This window comes from Telopea speciosissima, chromosome 8 (assembly GCF_018873765.1).
Source record: "Telopea speciosissima isolate NSW1024214 ecotype Mountain lineage chromosome 8, Tspe_v1, whole genome shotgun sequence".
Lineage (NCBI taxonomy): Eukaryota > Viridiplantae > Streptophyta > Magnoliopsida > Proteales > Proteaceae > Telopea > Telopea speciosissima.
The window spans coordinates 17,485,344-17,507,714 of record NC_057923.1 but is presented as its reverse complement, the minus strand read 5'-3'; the positions used below and the strand labels follow the sequence as shown (position 1 = coordinate 17,507,714).

The 22,371-nt window shown below is 39.3% G+C and overlaps 1 protein-coding gene across 2 annotated transcripts; it reads right to left on the bottom strand.

Annotated features, from left to right (window-relative positions):
- Nucleotides 1-258: 258 nt before the first annotated feature.
- On the bottom strand, nucleotides 259-22,317 carry LOC122672855 (zinc finger matrin-type protein 3-like). 2 transcript variants are annotated; one of them, XM_043870353.1, is made up of 2 exons: nucleotides 21,853-22,317; nucleotides 259-877 (listed from the first exon to the last, which is right to left on the bottom strand). In XM_043870353.1, exons 1-2 carry the CDS (start codon nucleotides 22,240-22,242, stop codon nucleotides 275-277), a joined length of 993 nt encoding a protein of 330 aa, XP_043726288.1. In that variant the 5' UTR covers nucleotides 22,243-22,317; the 3' UTR covers nucleotides 259-274. The 2 variants fall into 2 exon arrangements, with proteins under 2 accessions (XP_043726288.1, XP_043726289.1); XM_043870354.1 differs by lacking the exon at nucleotides 21,853-22,317 and adding an exon at nucleotides 3,449-3,894.
- Nucleotides 22,318-22,371: the final 54 nt, after the last annotated feature.

The following is a 22,371-nucleotide window of genomic DNA, read 5'->3' as shown; positions in this document are numbered from 1 at the left end:
TTCTTGCATAATAATGATAATGATAATGATAATATAATAATAATAAAGGAGAGGGTTCTATGAGCTAATGACACAAGTGGCACAGGGAAACGCATCAATGAAATGCAACAAATCAGTATGAAAAATCATTTCATGTTTGGAGGATAGAGATAAACACAGAAATGCTAGTGTATCCTTCTCCAGCGGTTCAGAGAACCTTTTCCCTAATACTAGTAAGGGGAGAACATTTGACATATTTGCCCTCTTTTTTTTTTTCCTCCAGGGCAGCGTTCTTCTAAGCAGCAGTAACCACCCCAGGACCAGCAGGAGGATTGGCTGTTCCAGCTGCTGCTAATGCTGCTTGTTTCTTCACCATATTAATATGCTTTTGCCCTGCCAGATGGTAATTGAAGACAGTCTGGCTATTACACACCACATTGCATACTGGGCACACCCTCACTGCATCGGCTGCCGCCCCTCCTTCCATCAGTTTCCTCCTCTTTGTTTCTAGATCCTCCCCAGGCCCCAAAGATGATGCTCCCTTCTTTTTACTCTGTTGCACATCCACAGTCTTGCCCTTGTCAGCTGCGGGGTTTTCTTTTGGCCCAATCATGGGATCCTTTCCTGCAGCTGGTGCACTGGCAGAAGTCTTTGATTCTTCCAGTTTCTCCAGGTTCTTCTTGTGTTTCTTTCCCAATTTGTGAATCTCCAAGACATCCTTGCTGTTACAGTCAATCTTGCAGATTTCACACCAGGCAGACTGCACTATTTTGGTTTTCTGTGCACCTTTCTTCCAGACGCCATTCACAGCAGGGTGAGTCTTTGGCTTTTTACTCCAACCAAGGGGATTGGGGTTTGCTGCAACCAACGTCTGTGCCCCGTTAGGTCTTAAGCTAGCCTGCATAAAGTTACCAACAAATTAGAACTTCAGTAAAGCCACAAACCTAGTAACCCAAAAGGTCAACAGACACTATCGAGCTGAAATTCAATTGCACAGAAATATCCAAAAAAGAGCAGACAACTGACAAAGTCCAGGTTCAAGAGACACAGTTACTTCATAATGAAGCCGACCAGTATGTAAGGGGGAAGTTAGAAATCCACAGCTGTAAGATTGTAATGACATTGATATACAAAATGAAAATGACTGGCAATAAATCTCTGTTATTGCACAATATCAGACATGTTCTCACAAACTAAGACTTCTTAGAGGTTCAATATAACTGAGAAGGCAGGCAAGTACTAGACTGTTAATAGTTGGCAATGATTTCCTTCAATTATTATTATTATTTTAATTTTTGGTCTGCTATAGCTTAACACCACCACCATGAACTCATACTCAAAGAAGACAATATAGGAAGACAGATAAAGATGATGATGTTAGCAATAAAGGACCTCAGTTTGTGCATTAACCACTTAAACTAGAAGAGCTGAGAACCTATTTTGCATCCCAGTCAAGTCATCAACCCAAGTATTCATGCCTTTTGTTTACTACCATTTGTTACAAAGGCCAGCTCATTTGAAGATAAAATTTAACCGGGGAAAATTTTGCAGAAACACATGAGAATTATCAAACAAAATGCAAAACCAGAATAACCTAGCTCAGCAGTATCAGGAATAATTCCAAGGCTCCCAAGCGGGAAATATTCCAAGATAATGAACATATTGATGGAAAAACAGTTGATGCATGTACTGCAGACAAAACACACTTTCGCTAATGCTACAAGGTTAGTCATATAGAAAACCTTTAGAACTCTTCATAAAGAACCATCTCTTTTCCTCTATTACATATTGCAATGTTCTGATCACAAGCCAGGCCTCTCAAACAAACAGATTCATAAGAAACCTTCACTCTACATCGACCTAAATGAATTACGCAAGAGCCTAGATTGATATTCCAAGGCAGATCTGGTATTCGGAGGAAAAGCTTGATCTTATGCATTTAAAACTGCATTGGATATGGGAAATTCCCACTTCCTTAAGAATCTACAATACCAATTTGTCCTGAAAACATCCATAGAACTAACATAACCAAATGCCAAGGAGCGGAAGCCCAAAACCCCAACCCTCAAAACTAACCTTGCCAGAAGAAATCTCAGAATGATCTCTGTAATTAAATATCTACAGGCTCTCTTGAGATGAAAATTTGATGAAAATGTGTGACAACACTACTTTACGACAATATTTCTATAACATAGCTTGCTAATGCTCAGAGAATATCTCCAGTGTCAGCCATCAGTTAGGAGAATATGGGCCATCTCTATAATGCAGAAGAGTTGTTAAATCATTGCTATTGATAGGATTAAAATGACGTTACTGGTAAATACATGAAAATCACCATGGACAACCCTACTGAATCCCATGGAATTGATTGTTGTTGTCAAGGCTACAAAATCAATATAGATAAATAGATGGATCAAAATGCCACCTTCTATGCGGCTTGAGCCAAAGTTCATATTGGGGCAGAACTTTTACATTTCACAAGAGGTAGATTTAAGTAAATGAATCTTGGATTCACTAGTCTCAAGATGATCACCCCACTAGCTGATACATAGAGTTAAGACTAGTATTAAAAAAAAAAATTGGCTCAAAAATATTTTATGTGAGCAAATTTTCCAAACACTTCAATAAAAGAAATTGATACGTCCAAGATATTGATCACTGGAGACTCCTAATAATGCTTCTAAGATGTTAAACAATTCACTTCAGGACAACTTGTCTGGGATAACAGTATCACCCAAGATGATAAATAAATTGTGATTCCCTAAAACAAAAACTATTTAAGGATTGAATGATGTCAAATAGTTGCACCAGTTGGGGCTATATAAGTTGTATTAGGACTGAATTGACAAGAACAAGCTAGAAATCAAGGGCAAGTAAAGAAGTTCAACTGCAGAACTGCTGCAGCCGGAAGCATAGTAAAGAAAAAATAAATTGGTTTTAGTTATTAGATATGTCTTAGTCAAGTATAATATTATACTGTCTAGTGGTTTATCTAAGCAAACTACACAAGAAATGCAAACACTACACCATCAGATTTGAGGTAATGTTGTCATGGTGAAATTTAAGTTCAGTAGATCATGATGGAAAATGATGGCATCAGAAAGTGAAGACAACTTATGATTAAATTCGGCAAGTATAGCCGTACAGGTTAGGGGTGCAGGAGCCAGACCAAGACGAAAGTGAGGGTCTTAACCAAGTTCACTGTAGAAAGATCTAGGAAGCGTATTAGAAAAAATTGTAAAAAAAATTTTAACAGTTGATTTTAATTTAATTGGAGTACACAATTATTATATCAAGTGATTCATCAATGAATATTACATGGATTACAGATACCATAAATTAGTTGGTCATCTCAGTGAAATAATTGGTAGTTGTCGGGGTAGGAGAAATAGAACATTAGGAGAAGAGGAAGAGAGATACTGGCAGAGAAATAACCTAGGCAAAACAATTCTACATCTATTTTCTTCACCTGAATAGCATGTCTTTTACCAGCGAGATGGTTATTGAACACTACTTGGCTATTGCATGCGATATTGCATATTGTACACACCATCGTGGAATCAAATGCTGCCCCACCTTCCACAAGCTTTTGTCTCTTTGATTCCAAATCCTCACCAAAGGTAGAAGCCTTATTCCCCATGACTGTCCCTGGATTGATCTGCATTATTGTAGTGGTGGGGACATTAGAGTCAATCATCAGATATCTCTTGTTTTCTTTCCCAAAATATGTTGAGCATAGACATCTTTGCTATTAAAATCTATCTTGCAAACTTCACACCAAACGGTTTGCATAACATTAGTTTCTGTTAGTAATATCTTAGTGGCATCATTTGCTAAAGGATGATTCCAGTTGTTCCAGACCATGGGAGTCGAAGTTGTGGGCACCTCTTACTCCTTGTTCAGAGATTTTATGGCTTGTGGTAGAATCACAAGAGATTGATTTTGGAAAAACCAAAGAAAATACAACATAAACAAGAAAATCATCACACTAAATTGTTGAAATGAGAGGATAAATGGGTAAGGCTTGTACATGCACACACACATACACAAATGTATAAATCCAAGTTTGAATTGTGTGCCAAAAAGCTTCAGTGTTTATGTTCAACTGTGTATATTAATTAAAAAAATAAAAAAAAAGGCACACACATCCAAATAAGTAATTATCCATTTGGCATCTTACATTATCCACACGCATTAAAAAAAAAGGCACACCTGGGACTAGAAAAGCTGTTGAAAACCGATTAGTATCTTTAGCATCTTACATTAGGTTTAATTAGGGTTTTCCTTTATATGTCTTTTTACCTTTTTACCCCTTGGGTTGTAATCTCATTATAAATAAAGAGGACCTCTGTCATTACTAAGAAGTCACATCATTCCTAAAATCTCTGATTCTGAACTTGGTATCAAAGCCCAAAACCCTAGAAAGTTTTTCTCGCTCTTCGCGTTGCCCTTCTCCACCACCGCCACCGCCCCCTCCCGTTGGGGGCCACCGCCTCCTCATCTAGCATGGTAGACGAAACATGAACCATGCCATACTAGCCTTCCCTGATCGTCGTGCCTTCTTTTACCGCAACCGCTCTTGGTCGTCGGGCCTCTCCGCCTGCTCCTCTTGTCGGTGCCGCCGCAACCCTCCTTAGTCGCTGTGCCTTCTCCATAGCAACCTCTTCTTTGTCCCCGTGCCTCACCGCGGTCGGTGTTGCCGCCTCTTGTTGGTATTGAAGATTCCTCTTTTTTGTTGTAACCCTTGAGTCTTCTTCTTGGTTATCATGGGCGACGACAATGCGAGTACTACCTCTTTAAGTGCACCCTCCTCTGGCACACCTGAGGGGCACCTTCTTGGTCAATCAAGCACCACTGGACATCACTCTCTCCAACCTGACCCCATAAAATTGAATGGTCAGAATTATCTTACCTGGTCTCGAGTGTGTCTTCTCACACTCCGAGGACACAACTACTCTGGCCTTATTACAGGAGACACTTAAACCAATTGACCTCACTGCAGCTTTCCACATGGTCTTCTAATGATGCGAATTCTTTGGAGCCATCTATTAGTCCCAACTTTGTTCTCTTCAATTCTGCCAAGGATCTATGGGATGCAGTTCGCGAGACTTACTCACGGGCAAGGAATTAAGCCCAGATAACTCAAAAAGAGTTATCTTATTGCTTATTATGCGGCCCTGACCACTCTCTAGCGACAATTGGATTTTTACCATCTCGTTCCCATGGTTCACCCTGAAGATGCTGGCACATTTCAAAAGGAGAGGGAGATGGAACGTGTACTGGGTTTGAATCCTGAATATGATCAGGTCTGGGTTCAGATACTAGGGCGTGATTCATTCCCTACTCTTCTTCAGGCATATAATCTTGTACAATCTGAGGACCATCGCTGGACTGTTATTATGCCCCCTGCTACTCCCGTAAGTCGGCCTTGCTTACTACTCCACATGTACCTCTCATTATGGACACTTCCACTTCCTCTCTACGGGAACTCATGAAGTGTGGCTATTGTGGTTGCCCTCGTCATACATGAGAAACTTGCTGGAAACTTCATGGGCGCCCTAAGAATGGACACAATCCCAAACCAGGCAACACTCGTTCCTAGGCTCACCTCTCTGATGCAGCTGATAGTTTCCCTGCTACTTCTACACCGGCACCTTTCTCTCCAAATCAGATGGCTGCAATCCAAAAATTGGTGACACAGTTGACTACTACTAGTTCTTCTTCTGTCTTCAATCATGCCCAGTCAAGTAATTTCCATATCTCTTCTTCCAATCCCTTATGGTTAATAGACTGTGGTGCTACCGACCACATGACTAGTAACTCAAAGGTCTTCCGTACCTATTCTCCTTACTCTGGCTGAGACAAGCTACGTGTTGACGATGGGTCTATGTTTTCCATTTCGAGTAAAGGTTCAGTCTCTTGCTCTTCCTCTCTTACCTCTGTTTTACATGTCCCAAAATTATGTGCAAATTTGTTATCAATTTATCATTTAACCAGTGAGTTGGATTGTTCTATTCACTTCTTTTCCATTCGTTGTGTGTTTTAGGATCTAGTGACGGGCACAACGATTGGGTATGGTCGGGTCCGTGATGGTCTCTACTACTTGGAATCCACACCAACAGTTCCTCTCCCTTCTTCAACTCACACTCTCCGTTCTGACAGCATATTAACCATGCTTCATCATTGCCATCGCCGTTTGGGACACCCCTCTTTTCATATTTTACGTTCTATGTTTCCCGATTTAGTTAGAATTTATGGTTTGGAACAGCTCTATTGTGATGTGTGTGAATTTGCAAAGCATACACAAAACTCTTAAAAGTGATGTTTCTTTTTTAATTATTCATTTTGATTTTTGGGGTCCCTCTGCGACCGTTGATCGTAATGTTTTCATTTACGCCTCACTTGAGTTTACCTTTTACACCATAAGTCTGATGTCTTCTCTTGCTTTTAATCTTTCCATGCCATGCTTAAGACTCAATCCAATGCTGCTATTCGCGTTCTTTATAGCGATAATGATACAGAGTATATTGATTATAATTTTCAGCAGTACCTTTCTTCCTATGGGATCCTTTCCCAAACTTCGTGTGTTCGGACACCAGAACAAAATGGCATCCTTGAATGAAAAAATCATCATCTCTTGTACGTGACCCGTGCCTTGATGTTTATTCCTCGTGTCCCTAAAACCTATTGGGGAGATGATGTCCTTATTGTTGCCTACCCTATCAATAGAGCTCCCTTTAGTGTCCTAAGGAGAGAGTGGTCTACGATCAGCTAGCTCAGCCGTTGCTTCTTTGGTTGTGGATCAGCTAGCGCGCTCTGGAGTTGCTTGGTTCTTCGCTTGCTCTGCAGTACGAGCCTCATACAGAGTCGCGCCCCTTTAATATGATGAGATGAAGAGGGGCCGCCCTCTTTTCTTTCCCGCACCAATCCTTAAAAACTACTACATCTTTTTTTGGGTGTATAGCTCAACTTTAGAACCCCTTTTTCCTTTCTCCTAAACCCAACTATTGCTTCCTCCCAAAAATTTTGGGTGTGTCTGTTTTGCCCACAATTCCTCCCCCAATCGGTCCAAGCTAGATCCCCGGGCCCTTAAGTGTATTTTCCTTGGTAATTCAGCCTCCCGAGAGGGTTACAAGTGTTATCATCCTTCTTCTCGCCGTCTTTATATCACCCTGAATGTAACCTTCCATAAGTCGAAACCCTATTTTATGACACCTCTTCAGGGGGAGGGTCTGGAGGAAGAGCTGTCAGTTGCCCCTATGATTATTGATAGTCTCCCAGTTCAAGGGGAGCTTCCTGTCCAAGGGAAACCTATTATTGACATTACCAGTGGTGAGGGGGAGACATTGGTTCACTCTGCTCTTGATCAGGACACAATAACTTACACTCGGAGTCATAGTTGTCAAGGCGTCGCCCAGGTGTCCAGGCGGTTTTGTTGGGGTCTAGGTGACCTCCACCTTATTGCAAGGCGCCTTGCACTGGTTTTTATTGGTACCGAACCAGGTATTGGCCCTTATTTATGCCAAATATCATTTAGGTAAATATTTCATTTACTTAAGATATTATTCATAAATAAGCAAATACCCCCCTATTTGAATCCAATAAAAATAGTTAAAAAATAAAATTCCAAAAGGATAAAAAGTCAACCCCCCAGTTCAAGAACAAAAACTGGATTTTTTACGGTAGGTAAAATTTTCAACTTTCTAATGTTGGGGTTTTTCTCAAATCTAAAAATTCTATAAATTTTAATATGGCAAAACATTGCTAAAAACCAAAAGTGCGATAAAATATTCATTTGTTTTGATATCCAAATATTTTCATTCAGAGCGATTTTGATAGCATTCACGCTTACCAAATAAGGTTTGACCGGAACATAACTTCTTCAATATAAATCAGATTTAAGCAATTTTGGATTTGTTGGAAAGCTGGTTTTGTGCTCTACCTAATACTAAAAGTCTCGTGTAAAAATAAAATCATCTGACTAGTCAAACTTCCTAGAGAACAAAAACATTTCTCTAAATCAAGAATAATTTAATTACTTATAGATAAGATCATATTTTCTAAGAACAATATAAATCAAATGTGTGACTAGTATAAACCAAATGTATGTTTGATTGTTTCAAACTTTCAATAGCTTGCTTCTTCAAGTTTTGTTGCCTTCTAGTTCTATGTTGATTTTTGATGACTTGATGTGGTTTAATATTGATTTTTGATAACTTGATGTGACTTAATGTGGCTTAATGTTGATTTTTTATGACTTGAGGAGGCTTAATGTTGATTTTTGATGATATAAGGTATATATTGTAGCATACTAAATAATGTTAGAAAAGGGGAAAATAAAAAATAACAATTTGGGGCGCCTTGGTCGCCTAGGCGGGCGGGCACCTTAGTCGTTTTCCTGCCTTGACAACTATGCACGGAGTAGGCTCAAGAAAAAGGGAACTGTGAAGGACCAACCATTACCCACATTGGTGCCTCCACCAGATTCGCCCACACCATCAAGAAATACTCCTCCCTCTGATAATGTGCTTGATCCTTCTATTCATGATGATTGTCCCATTGCTATTAGAAAAGGTGTGCATTCCTGCACACAACATCCCATTTCATATTTTGTTTCTTATGAATCTTTATCACCTTCCTATCAGAGCTTTGTTTCCTCTTTGTCTTTTATGTGTATCCCATAGGATTGGAAAGAAGCTATCACTTATCCGAAGTGGAAGGTGGCCATGCTAGAAGAAATGTAGGCCTTAGACAAAAATGGTATCAGGGGCCTTGTCCCCTCGCCCTAAAGGGAAGAAATTGGTTGGATGCAAACGGGTGTTTACAGTCAAGCAAATGGCAGATGGCACCATTGAGAGATACAAGACCCGTTTGGTTGCCAGGGGCTTCATCCAAACCTATGGAATTGATTATCAGGAAACCTTTGCACCGGTCAAAGATGAACTCGGTTTGGGTGTTATTGTCATGTGCTGCCAATTTGGGATGGAACCTTCAACAATTGGATGTCAAGAATGCCTTCTTGAATGGTGATCTTGAAGAGGAAGTGTACATGGCCTTGCCCCCAGTATGTATTCCCTCGTCTTCTACTGGTCATGTTTGCAGACTTAAGAAGTCCCTTTATGGACTCAAACAATCTCCTAGTGATGCAGAACCAAGGGTGTATTCAAGGAAGAAGAAGAAGAAGGCTGCTGCCTACCTTGGCAGCCAGCCACAATTTTGATGTTGCAGCTCCATCGAGCCAGACTTGAACCAGCCCAAGTATTGGGCCAGTTTTGGACAAGGAAACACTGTTCACATGAACAGTGTCACAGCCCTTAGTGGAGCCAGCTGGCCTTTGACCAGTCAAGATGCCTTTTATATTTTAGAAACTTAGTTGCTTTAGTTTCTATTTTCATAATTAGAAGTTAGTACTTTCTATTTTTGTAATTAGTAGTTAGTTTCTATTTTTGAAATTAGAAAGTCTTCACATCAACTTAGTTGTAGATAGTGCTATGTAACCTCATTCAAGAAATTATAAATACAACCCAAGAGGGGGCCTAAGAGCTCCACGATTTGATTCAAAAATATATCTCTGCTGTTATGCAAGTTTTGCTTCCATGAAGCTGTTCCTTGGTGTTCGATCCTTGAAGAGAGGAGCTGGTGTTGGATCCTGCTGACTCCTTGCGCTGGGAAGCCCAGGAGGTTCTTTCTTGTTGCTGAGTTTCATTCCCTGCAAGTCTTCAAGCCTTCAGAAATCTCTCCCCTTCAACTGAGCTCCATTGCTGCTGCCCAGACCTTCATTCCCAAGTTACTTTCTATTTTCAGGCTAACCTTCTAATTCCATTACTCCAAGATACAAAGACCTTGTTGAAAATAGTGACATTTAGAAACATGGTGGTGTAATAGTGTTAGAGACGACGTTTAAAATTTGTGTTAGTAATTAGGTTTACATTTATGAGTCATGGTGATGTTTAGTAGTGTTGCTTTTATGTAACTGGGGGGGAGGGCATTGATGCAGGCGGAAGGTTCAGATCTAGTTTATAGGAAGGTTAGGGATAGGATAAAAGGAGAAGACGAGGTTTCAAGATCAGATTCAGATCTTAGATGAAGATAGAAGAAGAGACGGCGGGATGAGAAGAGTATCATGAGAGAGAGGAGAAGAGATGAGATTGAGAGGGGGAGAGAAAGAAGAGAAGACGTTGAGGAGAGGGGAAGGGATAGAAGGTGATCAAACACACCTACTGATTTCCAATGAAATCCAATATTCAATTCATTCTTCAAATTTTCTGTCATTGTTGGATTACATGAGTATATAAAGGAAATAAAAGTGACTCTTGGGCTCAAGCATTAATCACCTAGAAGCTAACTCCAATAAAGCATTAAGTTACCTAGAAACTAATACCAAGTAAAATTAATTACTTAACACAAAGTCACACACTCTTGGACTCCTACATAGAAAACTCAAACTACCCAACTTGAAAACTGAAAAGTCTAATTAAAGTACCTAGAAGAAAAAAAATTTTGAACTCATTAACTAAGCCTATGAAAATGAAAAGACACACTGGAATATTAAAAGACACTTTAAGAAAGTTAAACTCAGGTCTGGTAGCTCTTTGGAGTTGACTTCATGGGCTCCACCAGCAATAATATTGCAGGGACTAACCCTGGCCAGCTTAACCCACGGCTGGGCTTAATTGAGGTTGGTGTTGGCCATGCGGGTTGGTCTAGTTCTGATGTGGACCAAAACAGCATGAGGGATCTTCTTCAGGCTTGATACTGCATCAATTTCAGTCTTAATAATTAATTGACTATATTATAAATACAATATACTGCCCACAGTTGGAGAAGCTAAGAACAAACCGTGGGCTGTCCCCTTTTCCAATCTAACATGTCTTCTCTCTTTCTCTTGGTTCTCTTCTCCTCCTCCTTCCTTTCTTCTTGTTTGCGCCTTCTCTGATCCTGAATATATTTACTCTAATTTCGTAACATGGTATCAAAGCCATGATGGATGGAGGTCCCACCCTGCGGCAGCTATACTTGATGCTGTTCTCTACCTGCGGCTACTGTTCCTCAAGTTTCTCACCATGCGGCAACTGTTCTTGATGGTTTTCATGAGTTTTCTCTCCTGCGGACTCTTATTGATGTTTCTTATCTGTTCTGCCCATAGTACTATATCTCGCGATATATCGGTATCTCGGGCCTACCGAGATATCCGAAATTTGGCGAAATTTCGCCAAAATATTGCATTTTTTCTGCAATATTTCGGGAGTCCATCTCGATGGGTATTTGGTCATATCTAGGCCTGATACTTCATGGACACCCTTATTTAAGCTAAATAAACACATTTAAACCTTCATATTGCAAAAAAAATGAACTCGAAGTGGTGTTTTGGGTTTGCACCCTTGATTGACTGTAGACGGTCAGACCCTATTGTATAAAATAGTTAAATACATATTGTTTAAGTACTAAAAGACATAATAAGAAATTTTAACAAAGTAATGAAACAAAAATAAAGTCAAATGTAGCCTTTAGTTTAAAGTTTAAACTCATAAAATCATAACTCATAAGCGCATAAGTCATAACTCATAAACTTCAAAATAGTCAATAGTTCAATACACAAAGTATTTCTATGAAATTTACCGAAATATACTGCTCAATACACAGTATTTCTACGAAATATACCGAAATAAACTGAAATATACCGAAATTTCGCCGAAATTTGAACTTTTTTCATTTCGGAAGCCCATCTCGTCTCGGCCCTACCAAAATTTCGCGATATATCGCGAAATTTTGTACCATGGTTCTGCCTTCTTCAGTTTGGTTGGTCGCTGTTTTGCTTCACAATCCTGATCTGATTACTGCTGGTTCTCTAATGAATCATAATAAAATTAACTGGAGATGACTCTTTGATGTTTTCTGTCTGGTTCTACGGTTCTACCCCTGGTGGTAGCTCTGTTTTCTGACCCAATTTCAGATTTCCATCTTGGTTCGTATCTTCTCTATTATGCATTATTTAGCCTTGGAATTTGGTATTCATTCAGTTGGGATCATTACCTCTTAGTTTCTGTCTTTACCTATTGCTTTCTTCAACAGTTTAAGCCCATTGATATAACCTACTCTGTTTTCTGGTTTGGCCTGCAACTTTCCAGGGCACTATCTCCATCTCAACTAGAGTAGTATCTTCTGGGATGAATCTGTCCACCAGGGCTGGGTGATGCTGCTTTCAGAGTTTCAACTCTGTTTGCATTTCTTTCATCAAGTTACAGCTCAACTGTGGTATGGGTTCGCTGGATCTGTTTCTTACATAAGGTAGAAAAAGACCTACCTTTATTAATAAGTTTTTAAGGACAGGTTCTTTTATTTCTTCAAAAGTCCATTCCTTCATACTTTATTTTAAATTATCCCTACTATTGTTTTGAAATTCTAGAACAACCCCTTCCTTTTAAGTTCTGTTTTGTTTAACCTCTACCTTCTCTGAAGTTACAGATTTGTCCTCCTTCTTTACTTTAATCACTATTCTTCCCTAGACCTTGTTTCTTTGCCCAAAAAGGGTCCAATACTGTCCTAATAATTACGAAACTGCCAATACTCATTCAATTTAAGTTACTTGTCACTTGTGGGCCCATAGTGACCCCATTGCTGCTATGATATTGTTTCTATACTATTGCGACATGGTTGGCTTGCTGCCTGATAACTTGATGCGGACCCTGTGGCCTGCTGTTTGCCATAGTTTCTCAGTGATTGATGCCTATGGTCAAATCTGGGATTTATATATCTACAATGGTGATTTGTTGCAGCTGTTCCTGGTTAAGTGGTTTACTTGCTACTGATGCTGGTTGTTGCTGCCATATGATGATGGGTTATTCTTTGCTGCCTCCCCTGCGTTCATTGTTTGTCCATGCGTAATGCTACACATGAGGGGGAGATTGGAAATTATTATCTGAGATATTTAAAGAATATTATTATTATTATCAACTCATGTCATCAGCATAGTGTCATCTGCTTATTTGAACAACAACAACGATAACAACAGCAACTCAGCCTTATCCCAACTAAATGTGGTCGGCTACATGGATCCTTGCCCTCCAATCAGCTTTATTCAAGATCATACTTTAGAAAAGGCTTAAACTATGCATGTCTTCCCTCACCACTTCTCCTAGGGTCATTTTAGGTCCTGCCCCTGGCTCTTTTAGTTCCTTCAATCTGAATCAAATCACTCCTCCATACTGGAGCATCCAAAGGCCTCCGTTAAACATGGCCATGCCACCTCAAACGACTTTCTCATAGCTTATCATGTATCGGAACTACTCCCAAATCAGATTTAATATGATCATTCTTACTCTATCCTTCCTAGTTTTGCCACACATTCATCTCAACATCCTCACCACAACTACACTGAATTTTTCTACATGATGCTTCTTAACTCCCCAACATTTCGCACCATACATCATAGCTGGTCGTATGACTGTCGATGTCCTATAAAATTTTCCTCTAAGTTTTAAAGGGTCGTCGATCACACAACACTCTAGACACACCTCTTCACTTCATCCATCCTATTTTAACCATCTGTGAAATATCATCATTTATATCACCTTCTTTATTTATGATTGAGCCCCTGATACCTAAAATAATCACTTCGCGGAATCTCCCTTTCATCAATTTGCACCACCTCATTATCCAAGTGTAACTAAAGTTACACACCACATACTCCGTCTTCGTTCTACTAATCTTAAAACCTTTTGATTCCAAGGTTGATCTTCATAACTTCAACTTGGCGTTAATCCCTACTTTTGTCTCATCCACCAAAACAATATCATCAGCAAAAAGCATACACCAAGGAACCTTAAAGCTGATCCTTAATGTAACCCAAATGTAATTGGGAATTCACTACCTTGAAACCCCCCCCCCTTACACTAGTCAATACACCACCATATATATCTTTAATTATGTCCACATATTTACTTGAAACACTTCTCTTCTCTAGTACTTGCCAGATTAACTCTCTAGGGATTCTGTCACAAGCTTTTTCTATGTCAATGCTCAATAAAGACCATATGGAGTTCCTTCTTGCAATCTCTAAATCTTTCAATGTCTCCTAAGTAAATAGCTTTTGTCATGGCTCTTCCTGGTATAAAATTAAATCTTCGTAATAGTAGTTTCTTATCTCAGATGGACTTCAATAACCCTGTCCCAACATCATTTCATAGCATGGCTCATTAGTTTTATGCCTCAATAGTTATTATAGATCTGAATATCACCTTTATTTTGTACATCAGAACCACGATGTTTCTCCTCCATTCATCTAGCACTTTCCTTGTGCTCATAATCATTTTTTTTTTTTTGGATGAATAAAAATTTCATTAACCAAAGGAAAGAAGGGGGGGGATTACAAGCACGAGGCAAGAACAAAGCCTTGCCTAATCAAGGCAAGGACAAACAAAAAAAAAGGGGGGGGGGGGGAAGATCCCCAACAAGAGCGCACTAAAGAAGTGGAGACGCCCGAACTAATAACAACCAAGCCAGCCAAAGCAAAGCAAACTATCCAGGATCCGATGGCTCACGGCAAAGGGCATGACCTCTGATATCCGAACTTAGAGGCGCAATCCTCTTCGGGTAGGGCAAGGAATAGGCAATGTAGGGACGAATCTTAGGAAAAGGAGGGGAAATAGGGTTACGGCAGCGAAAAACTCGGAGGAATGGGGGGGGGGGGCCGATAGACTGGGGCGTAGAGTGGAGGGGCCCAACGTGGAGTTTAGGCCCAAGAGAGGGTGGGCCGGGACAAAAGGGTTAGGGCAATGGGTCGGATGGCTAGAAAGAGCTGGCCCAATAATACCAGCTGGCCCATTAAGACCAGTTGGATCAGCCAAAGGGAATCGGGTGGTGGGCTGGGCCAGAGAAGGGACCACAGGTGCGTTTACCTCAGGGGATCGAGGGGCTAAGAATGCTTTGACTTGGTTTTTGAGGAAGGGGGTAATCCCCAGGCTCAGAGGGTTAGGCCTAGGAGAAAGCAACAGAGGAAGGTTGCTGGGAAGAGAGACATTACGGAGAGGGAGAGGGTTCCCAGGCTGCAGAAGGGTTTCAGACTGTTGAGGCAGGGGGAGATCATCCGCCAGTTATTAAACAGCTTGGTTAACCAAGATAAACCACAGATTCCTAAGCTCTTCCACACTTCTATTGGAACCTCATCTGCTTATTTGAAGATCATTATTATTTGCCCGTGTCATCTGCTTGTGTTATCAGCAATGTGTTTTCTTATGAAGATGATTATTGTGGTTCTACCTTATGCTGTATCTGTGGTTCACAGCTACCTTATGCTGGTACCCCCCCCCCTTTTCACCAACTCGTTGATGACAGAATTAGCAGATTGCTTCCTCCACATGATGGGGAAGTTCTGCTTGCAATTGAAGGGATCAGGCCTCCCTATCAAGTGGATATGCCTCCAAGGATAACCAGATTGGTCTAACAGCCATCTAAAGATCATCAATGAGTCATCCTCAATAATAACATTCAACTGTGAGATATAGAAATCTCCAATCCAGAGGTCCTTATCCATAAAAAATAAATAATGATTAAGCAATCCCTTCACATTAAAATAGGTGAGCCATCAAACAGGAGTTGATCAACCAACCTTCCTATATCAGCCAATACTAAAGTACCAAACAAATTTGCAACTCATAGGTCTTAACCTACCAAACATTTAATGGCCTCATGGCAATAGGCATCAATACTGCTAACCTGCTAGAATTGGTGGCCAAGCTGTTAACTGCCAAGTCTCCTCCATGTAAAAGAAGCAGAAAGTTGGTTAGGTCACTTTATTGTTTGCATGAGGTTTGAAGAGATCTTCCTTCTGCTTTTGAAATTAGTTATCAGTATTTGTTGAATCAGATGTATCTCCTATAAGGTCGAGGACTTGAGCTCCTGATAAATCACCTATCCCCCTTAGGCTTCTCCACTAGTTCGTTTTGAGAAAGCACATTGAAATTCCAGAGGAAGGAGGCTCCTGGAAGGCATATATTATTTTTACTAAAGTAGGGGAACCACAAGACTCACAATTATCTTCTTCCTAACAGAAAGAAGAATCTTATTAATGCAGGATCTACATAAGAGATGCACTATATAAAGAAAAGATACTTAAAACTAAACTTCGGGAACCTTTTAGATTGGATTAGGAACCTTGAAGGGCTAGGGAGGGATATCCTATGCTTTCATTGTGGTAGTGTGATGATCAAACAGATGATTCCTACCAGATTCTATCTGAAACATGAGGATAATGGAAATAATCAATAATTATTCTAAGGTTGAGATGGGAAACTATCTAGTTTTTTTTTCTTTTCTAATGATTGTAATTTTGTATAGCTTTTTTTTTTTAGTATTATTCAGGATGACACAATAAGAATTGTCCTTCACCAACAGAACAACTTTCATATGTAAATGGAATGTTACTGGAAAGGAAAAACTTCAGAAGATCAACAGAAGACACACTCATGTGCAGGGGTGCAAATGGGTTAAGTTAAATAGGGGCCCTACCTTGTGCCACCCCACTGGTGAGGGAGGGTTTGGTATAACCGATTAGGGTTATGGCTGGATTGGGATTGTAAAAAGCCCTAGGGCTGCACTCTGCATCCCCACCCTAGCTTACCTTGTACAATCAGTAAGTCTCTCGCATACTTCTGATGCAGTGCTAATCCCGAACCATTAAATTCAGTGGGAGATTAACTTGTGACAAGATCGCAGTTATAGGAATAGAACCAGATTGAAAGAAAGCCAAGTATGAACTGTGTGAAAGAAAGAAATAAAAGAAACGATAGAAAAGGAGGATATGATCAGGAATCACCCACCTGATCAGTGGGCTGGAATCACCACCAGTACCCTAACCTCAAAATCCCCACTAGGTTTCCTACAATCACCATCAGGAACCTACTGAATCATCACAGCAGGGATGATTTTGAATCACCGTAGAACCAAAGACTGAATCCAAAATTTTCATTAATCAAATCGTTGCATTACATAGGATATCAGACCACTAATTTATAGACTAACCCCTCAACTTTCTTTCCTAACACAACTTACAAATTAGAAACTGCCCTAAATTCCTAAACTTGAGAACCAAGGAAACCTGAAAATAGAAACATTCTAGAGCTTCCAGAGTTTCTAAAACTAGGATCAACAATTCCTCAAAAAAATAGAAACAATCCAAATTAGTAACTCAATATGGACCCAATCTAACCTAAATCTTCTACAAAACTAAAAATAGAAACTAACACCCAATCCCGTATATGACTCAAATCCCTCATACTTGGGCTTATAGAATTGGCTCATTACAATAGAGAACCCAAAAATACTTAGCCCAAGACCCATATAACCCAATGGGGACTTAAATTTGAGTCTAATCAGAACTAATCTCGAATTAAAGGTTTTATTTGACCCATAAAATTGAACCAAACCCTAGACAACAGGCTCTTCTTCTTCTCTTCTTGCTGGAATTCTACATCAACTCTAAAAACCCTCGACCTCGAGTTTTGTAAAGTCGAGTGATCAACTTCACATTATGTACATCCAGCTTCAGTCCATAAACAAACTCTGGCAGCTCATGGATGTTAAGAATGTAACGCTCAAGTCTACGAACTTTCTCTTCAAAGAACTATGGTGGAATTGCGAATTCAATGTGCTCAACTTTTGCCTACCCATGTGGACCCATCAGGAAATGATTTATTATTTTGGGGTTTGAACTTTGACCAGCATATGAGCATAAACACCAACCTAGAAGCACATGAAACCAAAGGAAAGAAGAAGGACTAGCTGTGAGGTCCTATCTGGAATTGGTTCTGTCAGTTGGCTTATAAAAGTAGTTTCTTGTGTTTCTTCATTAGTTATGAGGTCAGTCTAAGCTCTAGTTTAAACAGGAAGCAAGTAGTTAGTGTCTTTATTTAAAGTTTCATGTAAAAGGTTGAAGTCCTAGTCTCAATAGGACTCCCAACCTAGGCTAGTGTATGGATTTTTTGAGTTTTCCATTTTTAGATTTGAGTTGTATTTGGAGTAGGAGTTTGGAAGCTTTTTTGACTATGTAAATGAATGTACTAGGTTCTTTATTTCTAGTTCAACTCCTATATTAAAAGGTTAGTTTCTGAGCTCTATTTTCCAGATTTGGATAGCCTGTTTTATGAGTTTACTTTGCTTATCTATTACTGTTCATGTCTTTTGGTTTAGTCATTAGTGGTAAGATTCCTTTCAAACTTCTTGTCTGAGTCAGCTATTACTCCCTTTTAATTCTCATTACTAGAATTGGGTTTACATCTTTCTGTTAGCATCTGTTCATACCCTTTCCTGTTTCTGCTAGCCCTGACATCTGAAACTGTTGGATCAATTTATACATCAGCGCATTCTGAGATTCCACTCAATAAGAAGATCTAATCATAATGGACACTCGAGACTTAACCTAAGTTTGGCAATCACTATAACAATATTTTGAAAGTTATCAGTTTAGACACATCCCTTGTGCTGGCCAGACAAGTAGGTTTTACTACTATAATCACAAACTAAGGGTTATGGTGTATCTATCTGGTTTACAATGGACAAAATGAGATTTATATTCTTCTTCTCCTTTCCCTTATAGAGTATGGAGGATGGCATAATAAAACATATCAGATCCTTCCTCAAAAGAAAAAATAAAATAATATATATAAAGAAAAGTAGCCATAAAAAATGATGCCAATCCACGGACCAGAGTTGTTCATTCTATTTCACATATTGATTAACAAAGCAGAAACAAAAATGTAGCAACAACCATTCCATCAGCTATGATTGAACTGAAAAGGCTTGGTATTCCCAATATATAACTTTCCCTTCGAATGAATTTAAATTTGCTCACTGCATTTTTCAAGCCATTTGAATCAAATGTACATCGTATGCAACTTCCATGAGAAATTTACATCAGAATATACATGTTTGCACAAACAGTCTATCATAATGGTCACATGGAATATTTGGGTGTTACTTTGGATAATAAATTTGAGTTCACCACACTAAGTAGAGAAAAATTGTTATAATTGTGGAATCTTAAGCACTAAGATTTTCACGGTGTGAAGTTGAGCTGTTACAACCCTGAAAAAAGGAACAGCAAATGAAATGAAAAGATATGAACAAGATTGGTAATAAAAATATGAAAATGACTCCACAAGCACATAACATGTTTTCTGGAGTAAATTGGGCAAAGACTGGAAACTTATTTGAATAAGTATACTGTTTTAAGCATCACTTAGGACATACAAGCATCAAGAATTAGTGGACTCATCATACAGCACTGACAGTCTCATAACAACTAATCAAAGATAAATACATAATTCTTGATCCACCATTGCCATCCTACCAAAATACCTAGGGCAAATCTTCCATTAAACCATATACATTCAAGCCTTTTTCACTACTGAATGATTGAATCCTTTTTCCCCTTTTTCCTATTGGGTGTAGGGGTTTGGGGTTTTGATAGGGATCTAGGTCACCTAAGGAATTAGGGATTGGAAAACCAAAGGAAACTCCAGATTCACAGTGATTAGGAATCTAAAGATAGAAACCACAATTTTTTCGATATTTTAATAACTCTGAAAAGACAGATAAGATAGGCCTACTTTCCTGGTTGAGTAATCTATTATAGATGGAGTTTAATCCCACAAAGTCTGACCCAAATCTTACGGTCAGATCTTAAGTTATCATGTCGTCACAGAAATCGCAACTAACCAAAACAGAATCCCTGACAGAAAATAGCAACTAGAAACCAGGAAATAGAAGGTCAGACTCAAAAAAAAAACTTGGATCAGAATTAGAAACTAAGCTGGTCAGAAAATAGCAACTGATAAAAATAAAAACTAAATTGAAATCACAATTAGAAAAAAGATTCCAGGAGAGGAAACTAAGAAATAGCAGTATAAGAATCGACCTATTAGAATATGATTATTATAGCAGAACAGAACAGCAGTTCAGTTTCAGAAAGAGATTGGTAAATAAAATTCTGAAATCAGTGGGACTGTTCTGGCTTTGAAAACAGATCTGGAAACAAAGCAAAACTAAAAACCTGAATGTGACAACTGTAGGGAGAATAAAACAGTAGCCAGTTATCAGAATGGCAATTGAACCATAGAACTGAAGTAGAAACTTAGGCATACGGTTGGAAAGTGCAGAAAACTGACCTCCATCAATGGAGGAGAAGGAAATAAGAAGCATAGATAGAAGAAGGATATGTTCAGGAGTTCCACCTGAACTGCAGGGCAGGAACCCCACCAAACCCCAGTGAGGGAGTTGTGTAGGCCCATCTCTTTATTTATAGAAAATATTCAAGGAAAAATAGAATTAGGAAACTCTCCATGTACAGGCTATGAAAAGTCCATTACAACTTAACTCTTGAAAATAAAACGTCTCTAGAAACTCTAAGAAAACAGAAATAAACACGCCAGCGAAAAAGAGAAAGTTTCCAAACACACAGGAATCATTGCAACCTTTGACAAAGCAGGGAGAAGGCCTGTGAATACCAAACAACCAAAAGGGATTCACCTCTTCATCAAAGCCCACGACCACCTAAACAAAAGTCTAAGACGGTTCTTAATGAAATTTGGAGTGGAAATTTTCTATGATAATCAGGCAGCAAGAAACCTAATACTCAGTGGACTATATACGAGATATAAAAGAAAACGGTGAAATTAAAGTACTGTTTATGCCTACGAGCGATACGGTAGCTGATCCCCTCACAAAGGGAGTTTGTGCAGAAGCCTACATTAAACATGTGAATTTAATGGGACTTAGAGCAAACAAAGTCTAGAAACAGAACTAAATGTTCGGAATATTTATGGGACTTAGAGCAGTCTAAGTCTGGAATAGGAACTGAATGTTCTTTGTAATGACAATGAAAATCTTATGATACTTGTTCCTGGAAATGGAAATGGAAATGAAAGTTTCCTGACGGATGTTCCTAAAAATATGAACGTGAAATGTGGATTCGGCCAACATGGCCAAGTGGGAGATGTTGGTGATGATGATATAATTACTATCTCAAAACAATAGGTCAAAGAGACCATAACATAATGGAGAGTAAATAGGGAAGAGGCGATTCCACAATCGTTGAACCAAGTAGTTGATATTATTATACCTCCAGGACCAGAACTTCTAGTTTCAGAGGGCGAATCTATCAATCTTGATCAACCATTAACGAGTAATCCCAATGTGCGCGGATTTGGCCAGGGAGATGCAAAAATAATACTTCAAGACCCATTACGTGTCCAAGGCCAAGGCCTTTTGTTCTTCTTGGCATCTGTTATTTTGGCACAAATTTTTTTGGTTCTTAAGAAGAAACAGGTCGTCAAGATTTCAGATAACATGCACAAATGCAACCCATTTACTCCAATGAACACGCAATCAATAGATGGACAAAGCCAATAAAGTGAAATAAAAACATTAATGATTATCAATGGTAGAATGATCAAACTGTCCTCATTAACCATGCTGTACAGGTGGGGTGAGGGGAAAAATAGTACTATAGTTAATAATAAATCACATAATAGAATTTAAAAAGGAAAATTCATTGTTAGTATAGAAAAATCCAAAACAGTAAACTACCATTCAGGCACACAGGAAATAAAGTAAGGGACAGACTACACGAAAGGAACAGCATCAAACACCAATTTCATTCACTCATAAATCATAAAACAAGTCCCAAGTGACAATCATGAAATGACCCTCAGCTCATTAATCCCAAACGTAATTCCGATTAACGAACGAACAACACATACCCACCTAACAAAAAGTCTACAATTCCATACATAGCCTAACATTTTCACACAAAATAAATGGGGATAACAAAATAAGCTACTGCAGTACTAATTTGCAAGAAATAGTATGAATACTTACAGCAGTGTAGCTCGCGTGATCCGCACCAAACTGTTGTATAGATTCAGTGGTAGCCCAATTCTGCACAGCAGTACTCGTATCCTGATAATACGCTGCAGCAGTCAATGCACCGATCTGAGCTACATGGTGACCATAGGTGACGGCCGCCTGGCCTTCCAAACCTACATGGGTAGTATGGTACGAATTAATGGCTGCATAGGAGTCGATTCCAGGCGGAAGGGTCGGAGGGTCTACTAAGGTAGGGTTTTGGGTTTGGTGTGGGTAGTAAGGATATTGATGAGCATAGGAAGAAGACTGCTGTGCATTGTATAGCTGAGCATAATGGTCCGATGATGGGTTAGGGTTTGATGGTTGAAGACGTTGCATTTCAGCCCATTTGCTGTAATCCATTGAAGGTTACCATTCAGATTTCAGACAGAGAGAGAGAAAGAGACCCAAAAATCTGTTTCTGTCCACTATTTCCTCCATGCGGAGTGCAGAAGAGATCCTGTTGAGTTTCTGTTAGTTTTGGTGTTCTGT

What these genes read in the sequence shown, in the direction of transcription:
- LOC122672855 (XM_043870353.1), bottom strand. Translation starts at nt 22,242, where the DNA reads ATGGATTACAGCAAATGGGCTGAAATGCAACGTCTTCAACCATCAAAC. An exon ending in ATCACGCGAGCTACACTGCT is followed by an intron (nt 878 to 21,852) that starts GTAAGTATTCAT and finishes AACTTTATGCAG; the next exon opens with GCTAGCTTAAGACCTAACGG.